The sequence below is a fragment of the Trichosurus vulpecula genome, chromosome 6 (genome assembly GCF_011100635.1).
Source record: "Trichosurus vulpecula isolate mTriVul1 chromosome 6, mTriVul1.pri, whole genome shotgun sequence".
In the NCBI taxonomy this organism is placed as follows: Eukaryota; Metazoa; Chordata; class Mammalia; order Diprotodontia; family Phalangeridae; genus Trichosurus; species Trichosurus vulpecula.
Window position 1 is genome coordinate 194,423,168 of NC_050578.1, and position 16,244 is coordinate 194,439,411.

At 37.1% G+C, this 16,244-nt stretch overlaps 1 protein-coding gene across 1 annotated transcript in view; it reads right to left on the reverse strand.

The window, feature by feature from the left end:
• Positions 1–10,627: 10,627 nt before the first annotated feature.
• CC2D2A (coiled-coil and C2 domain containing 2A) overlaps positions 10,628–16,244 on the reverse strand; it is a 124,410-nt gene continuing 118,793 nt past the window's right edge. Inside the window, exons 33-34 of the mRNA XM_036765643.1 lie at positions 12,228–12,405; positions 10,628–11,036 (exon numbers count right to left, since the gene is read on the reverse strand). Of these exons, the coding sequence (XP_036621538.1) occupies positions 10,848–11,036; positions 12,228–12,405 (367 nt within the window). The 3' untranslated portion in view covers positions 10,628–10,847. The remainder of the gene's footprint in view (positions 11,037–12,227; positions 12,406–16,244) is intronic.

The window sequence follows — 16,244 nt, forward strand, 5'->3', positions numbered from 1 at the left end:
TATAATACTGTAGTAATGTTATCAGTAGTTGAACAAATTGGTAAAACAATTTTCATGGCTTAATTTATAATCAGTAGATAATATCTTGGCATTCTTATTAGTTTCTGTCAAAGTGATACTTAACCAGCAACTCTAATTATGGTTTTTTTTTTTTTTGGAAGTGGGAAAGCAAGGCAATTGGGGTTAAGTGACTTTCCCAAAGTCACACAGTTAGTAAGAATCAAGTGTCTGAGGTTGGATTGAACTCAGGTCCTCCTGACTCCAGGGCGGGTGCTCTATTCATTGCGCCACCTAGCAGCCCCCCTAATTATGTTATGAACAAGGGACTTGGTAGAGGGTAGGTCACCGCTTGGTTGGGTATGGCTTTTTAGATCATGGCTTTTTAGGGTCTGTGAACTTTGTTTTTTAAAAAAATGGTTTGATAACTGACTATACTAGAGCAAGGGTTCTTAACTGAAGCTTCACGAAACTTTAAAAATATTTTGTTAACTTTTTAAATGTAATTAGTTTCTTTTGTAACCCTATGTATTTTGACATTAAAAATATTATTGTTAAAAACATGATCTATAGGATTCACCAGACTGCCAGAAGGTGTCAGGGACACAAAAAGAGTTAAGAATCTCTGAACTATATGATATCTTGAATGGCTTCTTATTACAGTCTGAAAGTGCTGTGAGATCAGATTACTTTGAACATCACCCTGTGAGTTCTGTGCTTTGTTATAGAGATGTATCTGCTTTACCTGTATTTTTGTACCTATTTCATTTAGCAACAACGCGTTAAGGCAACAAAATCGTTCTGTATCGTTTTCAGAGAATTCATTTTTAAACCTAATTTCCCTGAACAGTGATGCTAAAGCTGATAAGTTTTGACAGTGGCTGGCTTTATGTGGAACAAGGCCAGTTTGATTTTTAAAACATGATGAAACAGGGTCTCAATAATCTTGAGGTCACCAAAGGGGATCTCGCCTGTTGTGAACACTAGAGGCTAATTCGTGACCTCCCGTGTAAAATAAGGGATTTGGATTAAAGGACCTCTACATTTATAGTGCTCTGATAAATTATCACAAATATTTTTAACGAGTGAAAGAGCCACAATGTTTGAGCTCTAATGCTTAGTATTGATAGGTGAAGTAGATTTAGCTTAAGAGATGCAGTTGGGAAGAATTACTAGACCTGACCAAACAAGGAAGAAATGTAGGTCAGACAGTCCTGGAACATTTGAATTGACTTTTCAAGATAATCTCAAATGGCAAGATTCCAAAAGGATGGAAAGATTAAAGACAGCATTTCTTTTCCTCCATTCCTCCTCTTTAAGTGACTTAAGTAACTAGTGCATCTGCTTATTTTATCGTTTCTGTAACATCTATAGAATAATCTTTCAGCCTTTGTCAAAACTTACCAGTTTCATCAACATTGTTGAGGAAATTGTGCATGTCCTAACATGCATATATTGAGGGTATCCTTGAAAATTTCAGAGAACAGACAAACTTTCATAAGCCCATTTTATGCTGCAGGTCATGCCTATATAGCCATATAATTGACTAAGACAGATAAAAGCTCATAGGGTCTGACTTGATTACAAAAAGAGCATTTGATTCAGTAAGAAAAAGTTTTACTAGTTTTTTCACATGGCATAGAGTAAGATCATATAAAATTCTTTGATGAATACTGTGGAGAACTCTGTTAAATGATTGTTACTATCAATACCAAGTCATAATAGGGAGAGATGGCTTGGCAAAGGAATTTGCCAGCTTCATGAAGGATATCATGTGCAAAATCCAAATTGAAAGATTTCTTGTTGGTGGTGAGGTTCTCTAGGTCATTGTTGTCAAACTCAGATAGAAATGGGGGCCACTATACTTAAGAATTTTTGCTGGTTGCAACTCTCTTCACTCTCCATGTATTTGGCAAATCTTGCCATTTTTATCACCCCATCTTTTTTATCTGACTCAGTACTCAAAACCATTGTTCAGGACTTCACCTCACTTGGACTATTCTAACAACCAGTTGTCGTATAAGCTACCTTATGTCTCTCCTTTCTTCAGTCCATCCCATATACAGCTGTCCAACTGATTTTCTTTAAGCATAAGCCTTCCCATGTCGTTCCCATACCCAACATTCAATGGCTCCCTGTTGTCTCTAGGGTAAAATCTAAACAGCTTTTCGCAATCTGGTCTTTAACTTTAGGTCCTTGCATTTTGCTCCTTTATCTGTACCCTACAGTCCATCCATACTTGACATTTTGCTTTTCTTCATGAATGACATTCCACTTTGTGTCCATGCCTTTGTTTACTAGCTGGCCTTCAGGTTTGGAATGTACTCAATACTCCACTCTGCCTCTTAGAATCCTTCGTTTTCTTTGAGTCTCATACCATATACGTGAATCTTTTATCTCCCTCCCAGCATCTCCCCAACTTAGTATATATTCTGTGTATCTTCATACATACACATTGTCTCCCTGCATAGAATGTAAGTTCCTTGAGGACAGGGACTTTTTTATCCCCAATACCTAGCACAATGTCTGGCACTTGGGTGCTTAGTAAATATTTGTTGATTAATTGATAGGGCTTTCCAGGGTTGCTTCCTGCTGCAGAGGTACAAGTCGCTTAACTTCTGTTTATCTTAATTCACTGGAGAAGGAAATGGTACACCACTCTAGTATCATTGCCAAGAAAACCTCAAATTGGGTCATGAAGAGTTGGATGTGCCTGAAAAACAACTGAATAACTAAAGATGGGAATGGAGTGAATATGAAGGAGGCCAATGTCACTGGATTAAAAGATGGGGGGAGTAAGGTATAAGAAGACAAGTTAGAAAGGGGCCAGGTTAGGGAGGGTTTTAAAAGCTCATGTATGATTTTATATATGATTCTGGAGGCAATGTGGAGCTGCTGGAGATGATTGACTAGGAGGATGCTATGGTCAGAATGTGCTTTATAAGTGGTGGATAGGCCGGGGTGGGGAGAGAAAATGGGGCAGGGAAACCAGAAGGCTGTTGTAATTGTCCAGGTCTAAGGTGATGAGAACCTGCACTGGGGTGGTAAATGTCAGAGGAGAAGAGGGGGCAAATACAGACTTGAAAGAATTGACAGGGCTTGATGACAGCTTGGAGATGGGAGGTGAGAGGAAGAAGTCAAGGGTGACATCTAAATTGCAAACTTGAATGACTGGGAACATGGTGCCCTAGATGTAACAGGAAGTTATGAAGAGGGGAAGGTTTGGGGGGGAAAGACTGAGACCAGTTTTGGACAGGTTGAGTTTAAGATGTCTACCAGTTCAAGATGTTCCATAGGCAGTTGAAAATGTGTTGGAGGTCAGGAGAGTTTAGGGCCAGATAAGTCTGAGAATCATCGCATAGAGATAATTGAATCTGTGGGAGCTGATGAAATCATCAAGAAAAATAGTATAGGGAGAGAAGGGAAGAAGGCCTGGGATAGAACTTTATGGTATACCCATTGTAAGCACCTGCAAACTGGATGAGGATTCAGCAAAGGAGATTAGGAGACTGAGAAGTGTGGTCTCACAGAAACTGGAGAGAAGAGGGTGCTGGAGTGTCAAAGGGTGCAGAGTGGTCTGGAAGGATGAGGGTTGAATAAAGCCTTTGGTAACTTAAAGAGATCACTGGCAACTTTGGAGAGAGCTAGATTGTAGACTTTAGGAGTGAGGAGAAGAAACGGAAGCACCAGTAGTAGATAACTTTCTCAAGGAGTTTAGCCGTGAAAGGAAGGACATACGTTGGATGACAGCAGATATCAAGTGAGGATTTTTTTTTCTTTTAATAATGATGAAAGACACATAGATGTGTTTTTAGGCAGCAAGGAAGCAGCCAGGAGATAGGAAGAGACTGAAGATTAGTGAGAGTAAGAATGGTAGAAGGGGCAATCTTTTGGAAAAGTAGGGATGTCATGGGACCTTCTGTGCATATAGAGGGGCTTGCCTTTGTAAGCAGAAGGGCCTTCTCTTAATATCAGATGCGTGAAAGAAGAGATAAATAGGGGGAGTAGTCCGAGCGATGTGAGATGAAGAGACCTCTTGTGAATGGCCTCATTTTTTTTTTCAGTGTTTCTCAACTTAGAATGAGGGGCAAGAGAGCCATGGGGTTGTATGAATAGGGAGAACAAGGTTTGGTACCGCTGCTGTGATTCTGAGAGGGCAAGAGAATATGCAGTTATATAATGCCAGACTGCTAATTTGATCCTCATAATAACCCTGCAAGGCAGGTATATTCTCCCTATTTTTCAATTGAGGAAACTGGGGTTAAGTGATTTGCCCAGCTAGGAAGTAAGGATGAATTTGAATCTAGGTCTTCCTGACTCCAGGATCATTGCTCTATCCAGTGTTACACCAACTGCTTGATGAATGGAAATGTGTCAAGGATTGTAAAAGGATTTCCTTGCTGAAGTCGGGGCTCTATTGAGATTCTGTACCAAATTCATAGTATACTCAGCATGGTTTTGTGATTTTTCTCCAGCTTCGTTCAACATAGTCTGAATAGGCAAAGGCAGGGGATGGTGGGAAAAAATCTAGGGTTGGGGCTTGGCAGAGGGTGATTGGCGATGGGATAAGGGATCCAGGAATTTGAGCGTATAGGGCAGTGTAGTGTTGAGCTGGTTTACCAAGGGGTCAAGATGAGGAAGGAAGAGTGTAGCCAGTGGAGGGGTGATGATGTCTTGGGAAAGAACTGAGGTAGTGGAGGATTTGCAGGTCATGGTGAAGGTGAAAGAACAAGGCTGGTGGCCAGTAGTTGTAAGACAGAGGGAATGATGGAACGATGAAAGATATCGTTAGGTAAAGGAATTTTAGAGTTCTTGACAATGGAAATGGAATGCTCGTGGGTGACAACAAGGTCAAGGGTATGACCATTACTGTGTATAGCTGAAGTAGAATGGAGGTAGCATTGCATCATTGGAAATGAGTAAATTGACAAGTTTTGGTTTTTGAGGGACTACCAAACTTTTTCAAGGGCCAGTTATCTTTCTAGTGCTTTTTGGACCCTTTCTAATCTATACAGCATGTGAAGGCAGGTACAGTGTATTAGAGCTAAAGTCCATTATTAATTTGAAGGGCTAGTTAATGTTGAATGTAGATTAGAAAAGAAAATAAGCAGTGCAAAAACAGTGTCTAGCACAGTTAAATGACTGTTTCAGTGAGTTATACATAGGCTCTGGGAGGAACTTACCAAGCAGAGGTTGGGGCCAAAGGGACAGAGATATCATTCAAGTTGACAAGGATACTCGTGACTCTCCATGCCTTCTCACTCTGGAAGATACCTCTGCTCTCATGGTGCCCTCCTCTAGATTCATGGCTAGTCCAGCCCAGCCCAGCCAGCCTCAATCCTTTACTGCTGTCTGAGCTCTGCTCTTGACTCTTCTCTGTGAATTACCATAACAACCACTATCCCCCTCAGTGTTCCCTGAGCTCCCTTTTTAGCTCCCTTTTCTCTTTTCTCCTCATGGAATGTAAATTCTTTGAGGTCAGGCACTTTCTTTTTTACTTGTATATGTATTTCTACCACTTAGCACACTGCCTGGCATGTAGCAAATATTTAATAAATGCTAGTTAACTTTTGAAATGGAACAAAGAAGTGTGTGTGTGTGTGTGTGTGTGTGTGTGTGTGTTGTATGTGTGTATGCCGGTGTGCGCACGTGTGTGCATGCAGGCTTTGGTTTCCATTGGAATATTGAATATTCAGCACACATACTAACATGTAAGTATCTGAAAATTACAGCTTTTTCCTTTGAACCTTCATTTTTATAACATTGCTTATTTGTGGTTATATGCAAAAGTAATGTTGGATTTAAATGAGAAGCCAAGCATATGTAATAACCAAAAAATATATAATCATTTATATAAAATTCAGTATAGTTGAAAAAACATTGTGATTTATGACAATCCTTTTGAATTGTAAAGCATTAATAAATTTACATTATATGTATCAGTTATATTTCCCATACAATATTTAAAGTATTCTTTTAAGAAAATACATTTGTATCAATTGCTCTGTTTTTACATCATTCAAATATCCCAGTGTATGTCTTCCTTTTCCCAGAGTCATCCCTTACAATAAAGAATAAAAAGGGGGAAAAAATAGTTCAGAAGAATTTACCAGGATCTCAAAAAAGTCTAACATGGCTCCATACCTCTATAAAGAAATAGTGCACGGTGCCTTCTTACATCTCTTCTACCTTTCTTTTCCTTTGTGTCATTCAGTTTTCTATTGTTTTGCCATTGTTCCTTCCATTTACAGTATTGTCATTGTGTTGTAATGTTTCTATGTTTTCCTCAGTTCATGTCTTCTCATGATTTTCTGTATTCAACCTACTCATTGTTTTTTACAGCACAGTAAAATTTCATTCATATTTAACAATTGGTTTAGCCATTCCCAAATTGATGGACACTTAAAAAAAAATTGGCTACTACAAAAAACGTTTCTATAAATATTTTAGTGGCCTTTTTGCCCCTGACTTCTTTGGCATATATATTTAGCAGTGGAATTTCTAAGTCAAAATATGGAAATTTCAGTCATATTTTTTACATAATTCCAAATTTGTTTCCAGAATAGTTGGACCAATTTACAGCTTCATCAAAAGTGCCTAAATGTGAGTATCTACACAAATCCTCCAATATTATTATTGTAATCTTTTGTTATCTTTGTCAGATTGTCAAAAGTCAAATAGTTTAGAATCATACATTATTAATAATATCAATAGGCCAACAACAGTCAAAATTTAACCCTCGAAGGATCTTAAATTTAGAGTGGAAGGGACCCTGAAAATCATTTGGTCCCATCCATTTATTTTAAAGATGAGGATTCTGAGACTTAGAGAAGGAAGAGGATTTATCAAAGTCACAAAGGTAATAAGTAGTTGAGCTGACATGCAAATTCAGGTTCTCTGATTATAAGTTCAAAGTTATTTCTGTTACATTAGCTGTAATGTATAGCAGAATAGGACTTTTATAGTAAAATGCTGATGCCGACAATTCCCAGCAAAAGGTCTAGTTCACTGTCCACTATAACTGATTGCATATTAATGCTCCAGATTTGCTATAGTCATTTGTTTTGGAAAGTGTATTATGTCCTAATTTTGGAGAAAGGGATGATATCAATTTAGCCTATTACCTTTTCTTCCCTCTCAAATTCCAGCCCTCCATTCAAATTAAATTATTAAGAGTTAATCTTTTTTTTGTTGTTGTTGGAAGGCATAAAGAAGTTGATTTTGAAAGATAACAGTAAAGATTTCAGGATAATAGAACTGTGCAAAAGTAGAATGATCTGTTGCTTTGGTGGTAGAGTGAAGGTAACGAGTTCCTTTTGATTGGTGTTCTTCAGAGGCTGGATGGCCACTTGTTAGGGATATTTTGAGAGTTGATGCTTTCGTTTTGTACTATATGACCTGTCAGTTTTCTTTCATATTTTTACTTTTATTATTTTAGTGGACTAGTTTTCTGTCTAAACCATTTGAGAAAGTTTAGCGTTATATTGAACTACTAGTTTACCCAGTTATTACCTGGCATAATTTAATCTATTTCCTCTTTTTAAAAAAGTACTCTGGAAGTGGAAGATCATTTCCATGATAATGCTATCTTTGAATGTACGCTTCAGCTTCCTCTCTTTGCCTGCTTACCACTCCTTTAATTGTTTTTGTTGCTTTTCCCTCTAGACCTTTTTGGTCTCTCCAGGAATTCTGACTATGGCTAAGTATATTATCATTTTGTATTTAATATATCTTAATGTATTCATCAGTGTACCTTAATGGTATTTAAAAATGTTTTATTTCATTTTTCTCAATTATTTGTAAAATAATTTTAACGTACCTTTTTTTAAAAATAATTTTTGAGTTCCAAATTCCCTCTTTCCTTTCCCTCCTCTCTCCTTGAGAAGGCAGACATTTTGATACAGATTACATATATGCAGTCATGCAGAACATATTCCCGTATTACCCATGTTGCAAAACAGAACACAGACCAAAACAAAACAACACCCCACAAATGAGAAAAATAAAGGAAGTTTAAAAAAGTACGCTTTGATCTGCATTCAGATCCCAACAGTTCTTTCTCTGGAGGTAGGTAACATTTTTCAACATAAGTCCTTTAGGATTGTCTTGGATCATTGTGTTGCTGAGAATGGCTAAGTCATTCACAGTTGATCATTATTGCTATGCAATATTACTGTTGCTGTGTACAGTGAATTCCTGGCTCTTCTCAGTTCACTTTGTATCAGTTCAATGGTATATTTTTAAATATTATCTTGGTGTTTATGTTCTTAACTTAAATTGAAATTTGCCAGTGTGCAGGAGCTGTTTGAAGTATTGGTTCTGTTAATACAGTGGTGTGCAAGTGTCTTGGGATAAGCATTAATTTTGATATGGTCTCATTTTGTGACAGCAGTGATTGTGTTCTTACACTTATTTTTGACCAGATGAAACCAGATTGAGTTGATTTCCCTACCTTTAATTCCTTGTCAGCTAAGTGCTGCATTTCATGCTATACAAATTTCTTTGCTATCTTCTTGTGTTTTTAACTCGCTTTTCTCTCTCCAATGAAACATGCAAAAATTGTAGCTCTTAAGAGAGCAATTTGATTGTTATAGGTATTTCAATAGCTGCTGTTTCAAGGATCACTCAAGCCCATGATGAAACAGGATCCAAACCAAAATATAAAGGAGAATGTGTTAAAAATGAGAAAAAAAGTCAAGATGAGACAAGTGCAACAAGTAATTGCTGCAAAATTGCTCAGAAAACAAGCAGTGGATTTTTAGAGACTTACAGCTGGATGGGCTGTTATCAATTCCTCTTCAGTGAGGAAGGAATAAATAGACTTCTTGAAGTTGGAGGAATAGCAAGAAGACCAGTAAAAAAAGAAAAAAACCAAAAAACAGATGCTAACCATTCCTGTACGGGCAGCTGGGTGGCACAGTGGATAGAGTGACAGACCCTGAGTCAGGAAGATATGGGTTCAAATTTGGCCTTAGATATTTAATAGCTGTGTGACTGGGCAAGTCTTTTAACCCTGTTTGTTTTCTTCGTCTGTAAAATGACCTGGAGGTTGTTGTTTGAGCTTCATTTTCAAAGAGGACCAATGACATCACGAGGTGATACCTTGACTTGTGGGTGAATTGGATATGTGAGGCAGAGCTGCACAGAGTTGTTAGCTTCACTCTCTTCCAGAGTCATTGAAGCCTAGTGGCAAGACAAAAGTCAAGACAACTGTCAATGGCCCAGGATCCAGTAGGTGACCTTGGCATCTTTGATGTTTGACCAAGTTCTAAGTGCTCCACGGTGCCTGCTTCAGCTGCCTCCATGGCCATTAGAACAAATTGTTCTTGTCTCCCCATTCCACTGGGGGAAGTCTTCACACGCTTGGGGTAGACGTCCCCCTAACTCACTGACAGGCTTGAGGCCTGTCAGTGTCCCTCAACCTGGTTTAGCCTTTCTGCCAAGATGGTTTTATTGAGGTGTGGCTGTTGTGCATGCTTCTTGGAGCCACAGGTTTCAGCAGGTATATGGGGCATTCAGGGAGGATTGGCACCTCTGGAGTGAAGGCATGCTGAGGCATTTTCAGGGCCGCTCATTTATTTTTGGTGTCCACCTGTCACTCAACCACTCTAGTCTCTTTGCCAAGAAAGCCCCAAATGGGGCTGTGAAGAGTCAAACATGACTGAAATGGTTGAACAACCACAACAACAACAACAAAAAAAAACCCATCCCTATGAAGAAAGAATGCTTGCCATGCATGAGACAAATATGATGACTAGCACTGAAGGCTGCAGAAAGGCTTATGAGACTCTGTTATTTAGTGCTATAACAAAACTATGGTCAGAAGAACTCCAGGTGAATCTGTGAGAACTGGGTGTGTTCATCAAACTCAGATATCAACACCCTAAATCTTTTTTAACTTTCAGTGGTCTTGGAAGTTTTGTCCTTATTAGGGAATGATCAACTCTGATAAATATATTGATATCTTGAGAAATAAACTTGTTTTGAGTTTTTAGAAATTCCCAAATGGCAAGGGAATACTGGAATATAAATTTGTGCCATGCCACAAAAAGTTAAGTGATTTATCCAATAGAATTAGATATACTTCAAGTACATTCATTTAATTTAGATTCCACTAAAACCTATGAACTATAATGAAAGATAGACTTGGAAAAGTGAACAGTTCATTAAAGGCATGCTTAACATCCATTGTGATAAAACTGGTTTCATGATGCATTAAAGACTGTGTACCATAAGCATGAACTTAATGTCAAATCACGTAAAACCAGTAACAAAAGGGCACATACCATACTATATTCTTAAAGATGTAAAGATGCTTCTTAAAGATGTTTATCGTCTAATACAGGGCTGTCCAAAATGCAGCCCGAGGGCCACATGCTGCCCGCAGTGCGATTTATGCAACCCTCCTACAAGCATAGAAATTTACATAAATGCAGAGCTCTCACTAAAATGGCAAATCAAAATATATTGTCTATTGTTTCAATAAAAACCTAAGGTTGGACAGCCCTGGTCTAATAAATTAATTTACTTAGTGTCAAGTCACACACAACTAGTCTGGAGAGCTTCTATTACGTAATTGGTAAATTTCTTAAAATCATACCTAAAATACCTTTTTTTTTTTTTTTGCAAATAGAAAAACTTCTCTCTGTAAGCTTTGGAATAAAACCAGTAGTATCTAAATGAGGTAAATCCATCAGGTGTTTTTTTTTTTATGGACTTCAAATTAAGCACACTTGTTCTGTTCTTGACAACTGAAAATGCACTCCCTCATTCCCTAAAGTGGTCAGTGCTGTCCTTGATTCGATTTTACCTGTGGCACGCTCAAGTATGGAGTGCACAATTTGAAGCATTCATTTGTTACGAACAAGTGAAGCCACGTAGATCCATATGGAGAGCACGTTTTTGGGGTAAGCGTGTACGTAGACAGCTAAAGCAAATTCAACATTGGAAATATCAATGTTGTGAACTCCAGTGCTGTATACAGCCTCTATCAAAGGCTTCACTTCAGAAAATGCCATATGAATTGGAAATCCGGAGAACTAGAGGAGAAAATAAAATCATTAAAGGTTTTTTTTTTTAAATTGTCATATAAAAAAGCTTTTCCCCTAAAATTTTCATTTTATTTTTTCCTGTAGATGTATCGTAGTCCCCACATGTAACTGGCCCAATTGCTGAGTTGGAGTTCCTTTGTTTATCTTTTCTATTTATGCATAAAAGTATATGTGTATTACACATTGAGATTTATGTGAATTTAACTGCCAACATATAAGCAATCTAATTTATGGGAGCAGGTGAATTAACTCTGTGACTATGTCAGTGTTTCCCAGGATATTGATTTAACCTTAAAGGTAGATGTTTTAGTCAGTGTTCTAAGAAATTTACCCATAAACAACTGTTTGGTTTTATAAACTAAACTTTAGGTCACTTGGCTGGTGCACCTGAAGCAACAAGGCTTATTTTTGGTTATGGTAACTTTCTGGGTTTTATATATAAACTACAGCCTAATTTGGTGGGAGGGTGGGGGGGGGAGTGTTCATTTAGGAGTTATGTATACTTAAGTCTGATGGGTCAATTAAAAAATTTCCCTCCCAGTAACATGTAAAAACAATTTTTAACATTCATTTAAAAATTTTTTTTGAGTTCCAAATTCCCTTCCTGCTCTCCCTCCTCATTGAGAAGGTAAGTAATTTGATAGAGGTTATACATGTGCAGTCATACAAAACATATTTCCATATTAGTCATGTTGTTAAAAAGAAAAAAAAAACAGACCAAAAAGAGAAAGTTAAAAAAAGGTATGATGGGTCTATTGAATAGCTAAATAGCTTGCCATGAAGATTGGTTGGTGCACTTTAATCTAAAGGGATTTAGCTAATTGTTCTTAGTACTCGAATTTCATTTTAAAATGGTTAGTTATTCCTTATGAAATCCTTTGACAGAAATGATTTCCCTTGTCTCCCATTTGGTGGATAAAATACCTTTTATATCTTCTAGGTTTCAGAGGAAGTTAATGATAAACATTCAGAATTTATGGTCCCAATTTACATTTCCATTCTTCTGCTCAATGCATACACACATAAGTAAAAGTAAACTTGTAGGGGTGAGAGTGAGTTATCTGTGCAAGAAACTTGATTAGCTGATTTTCAGTTTCAAAGTGCTATGTTTTCTTAATATTTCCTCTCAAGTAGGAAATGACACGTTCATTTCCAAAGGGCATGTGAATTCTCTCTTACCCTATAATCTCCTAGCTGTCGGAGGAGTTCTGCTCTATGGTCATCTTCTACATCTTTCCCCTGGTTCTTTTCTAGCAAGGGCAGGAAGTGTCGTAGAGTAGAAGTACAATATCTATTCCATCGAGTCATGTGGCGTGGTCTCCATTCCATGATTTTCTCCTTTAGTATTTTTTCAATCCTGCATATTGAAAAAAGGTTTGGTTTATAGGGGACTGTTCTTGTAATCTAGCCACAATGAAAATGTGTAAGAGGATTCACTTACTATATGAGTCTGGTTTACTTACTGGTTCAAACCAATTGTACGATTACAGTAAATACCATAATTGCAGACTTAGTAGAGAAAAAGCCCAAGGGAATTTATAGGCAAAATTTCATAGGGTGATTGTGAAGAAAATGCTTTGGAAACTCTGGTATACTATCTAAATGAGTTATTTGATTACTATTCTTGAGTATGTCTTTTTCTGATTTTTGTTTTAAACCTTCCTAATCCTCTATAACCAGACTCAGGGACAGGGAAGGAAAGGGCTTTAAGGCTACCAATTTTTTTTTCTGGAGGACCATAAGATTTTAATTTTTAAGTATAATTTGTAATTTTAATTATTAGGTTTTTAGTTTTTCAATTATTTCTGTTCACAAGAAACTTTTTGCTCATATTGAGCGTAAGGTAAATCATAGAACTTAAAAAAGAGAAACAGATACATTTAGGGGCCTAATTGACTTTACTTTCTTACATGATTGTAGGCTGTGCTTCTAGTACTATCAAGTTACTTTATAGATCACTTTAAAATTTACAAGCAGCTTTCTTCACAACTACCCTATTAATGTAGTACATGTGTCATATCTATTTTACAAAAGAGGAAACCACAAATCCTTGCTATTGGCCCCAAGGGTCATAGAATAATTAAGTATTAATGGATTAACAACACCATTCTTACAGATTTTGTACCTAATGGGTTCCACTTGATGATTTCTCTATTTTTTAACCAGTACAAAATTGTTTTGAGAATTACTTCTTTGTAGCATAGTTTGAGGTCTTGTATTGCTAGGGCCCTTTGGTTTGCATTTATTTTTTTCATTATTTCCTTTGAGGTCCTTGATCTTTTTTTTTTTTTAAACTTTCATATAAATGTTATTTTTTTTTTTCTATTTCTACAAAGTAATTCTTTAGTAGTTTGGTTTGGCATTAAATAGGTAAATTAATTTATTAGAATTGTCATCCTGACTATGAACAGATAAGATTTCTCTATTTAGGTCTGTCTTTATTTTTTCTAAAGGGTGGTATTTTCATCTTGTGGATATCTTGGTAAGTAGATTCCCAGCCAAGTAGTTCATATTTTCTGTAGTCAATAAAACACAGCTCAATGCCTGGCACACAGGCTTGTTTACTCTTATTTAAATAGAATTTCTCTTTCCAACTCTTCCTGCTGTGTTTTATTGGTATTATATAGAAATTTTGATAATTTATATGGATTTGTTATATCCTGAAGCTTTAATTATTATTTGAATTAATTTTTTTTATTTACTCAGGGTTCCATAAGTACACCATCATATCATCTACAAAAGTGACAATTTTATTTCTTTACCTTTGCTTATTTCCATAATTTCTTTTTCCTCTCTCATTGCTGTAGCATTGCACTGCTGATTTCTAACTTCCTTATTCTTGTTTGTGGTACCACCATTTTTCCAGTCACCCAGGCTCTTGTAACTTCTGAGTGACCTTTTACCCTTCCTTTTTCTTCATTCAGTATGTCCACATAAGTTGCCAAGACCTATTGCTTCAACCTCTCCAATTTCTCACATTTGTTTCCTCCTCACCCCTCCCACCTCACCCCTCCCACCTCAGCTGTCGGAATTTAAGCTTCTTGCTTAAGTATCTTGATAGAGTCCTGACTGGTTTTGCTTCCAGTCTAGCCTCTCTCCACCAATTGTTGTACTTCACATTACTGTCTTCTCCGAATAATTTTTCTTCTGAACCACTCTGTGATTATGTTATTCCTCCACTAAGAAAACTCGGGTAGCTTCCCATTGCCTAGTGACTAAAAGCACAGACTCCTTTTTCTGGCTTTTCAGTACCTTTATTGTCTAGGTCTAATCTTACTTAGCCTTTTCTAATGCTGCTTCTTGGCATAGATTCAGTGCTTCTTTCTAACGGGATTACTCTCCATGCCCTGCTCTTTTTCTTCTATGTCAGCGACTTTATTCATGCCACTCCCCATATTTGGAATGGCTCTTCTCTTTCTATTGAAATACTTCTTTTCCTTCAGGACTAAATTCATATTTCTCTTCTTCCATTCAATCTTCCCTGACTCCCCAGGTAAAATGTTTCTCCTTCCTCAAGTTTCTTAGAGCCCTTGGTCTGGATCTTTCCTTTTATACTTAGTGTATTGTAATTTGTGGCTTTGTCTTTCTCTCATTGAAAGAAGTGGTGCAGCAGATATAGCAGTAGGCTTGAAGTCAGAAAGACATGAGTTCAAATTTGGCCTCAGACATTTATTAGCTGTGTGACCCTGGGCAAGTCACTTAACCCTGCTTGTTTCAGTTTCCTATTCTGTAAAACGAGCTGGAGAAGGAAATGGTGAGCTACTCTAGTATTTTTGCTGAGAAAACCCCAAATGGGGTCATGAAGAGTTGGACACGACTGAAACGAGTGAACAACAACCAGCTTTTCCCCATTAGACCGTACACTTCACCTCATATTTCTTTGTATCCTAGCTGCTAACACAGTGTCCCGCCACACAAAAGGCACTTAACAATATAGTTTCAAATGAGTGCTTTTAGTAATGGGTTAACCTTTCTTAATTGGAGTTGTACAAGCAGATGCTAGAGAGTCTCTTACTAATGTTGGTTTTTTTTTGGGGGGGGAGTGTACATTTTGTTTTGACAGATGTATCAGTTACTTCTCAACAAGCACCCCTCCCTACCCCAGTATTTTTTCTTTTCTTTTTTTTTAACCCCAGTATTTTTTCATTACAATCAGTTAAACAAAGCCATATAACAGAGGGACTGGGACATCATAGCACCTTACATTTAACAGAAAGGAAGGGTGTGTGTTTTAACTTTTATATTTGTCTATTTTATTTGACCTGATTTTTGTTACTTCTTAGTATTATATTTATTTGCATTGTTATGAATAACTCGTATGTACTGTTTCTTTGATTTTGATTTCTTTACTCTGCATCAGTTTATGCAAGCTTTCTTATGTTTCCTTGAGTTCTCTGTACCTTACAATTCTCTCCTTACTCTACTAAAGTATTACTTACTTTACCAAAACCCCTTATCTTCTAATAATTCTTTTCATTTCTATACAATTTCTTCAATGTTCTCTCAGTCTTTGTGAACACAGTTTGTTTCCAGATTTTCTTTGTGTTGCTATGAACATTTTGGTAGAGAGGATTTTTTTTTTCTTTTCTGTCCTTGACTTTGAGAGGGAATGTTGTGGAGTAGATTTGTGGTTTAGGCATAGGTTGGGTGAAGTGACTTCTGAAGTCCCAATGGTGGGATTCTGATTCTAAGGGCCATGATTAAACTAAAGGGTTATAGGATTTAGCACTGTGAGAGACTTGAGATGTCATTCTAAGCCCTCCATTTTACAGGTAAAGAAATGACTCCAAAGAACTAAAGTGACATGTCTGAAGATAAGTAGGTAGTGAATGGCAAAGCTAGGATATAAACCTCATCTCTCCTGACTTCTATCCACTGTTCTTTCCACTCTGATATTCTTACCAAGACTTAAGGAATTAGAACATGCATCTTGGTTGTCATTTGGAGACAGATGTTTATAGAATTTAGAATATGTGTATCACAGAATGTTAGCTTGGAAAGGGCTTTAGAGATTATCTTGTCCAACCTCATATAGATGAAGAGAAGTAATTTGAACAGTCAGGACCAAACTTAGGTACTTCCTTGAGAGGGTCCTATTAGACCAATAAAGAAATCACTAACTTCTGTAATTGTTATATAAAGCACTCTTTCTCCCTCCCGTCCCGGCCCTGACATTTTCGAAAAGAAGTAGGAAGC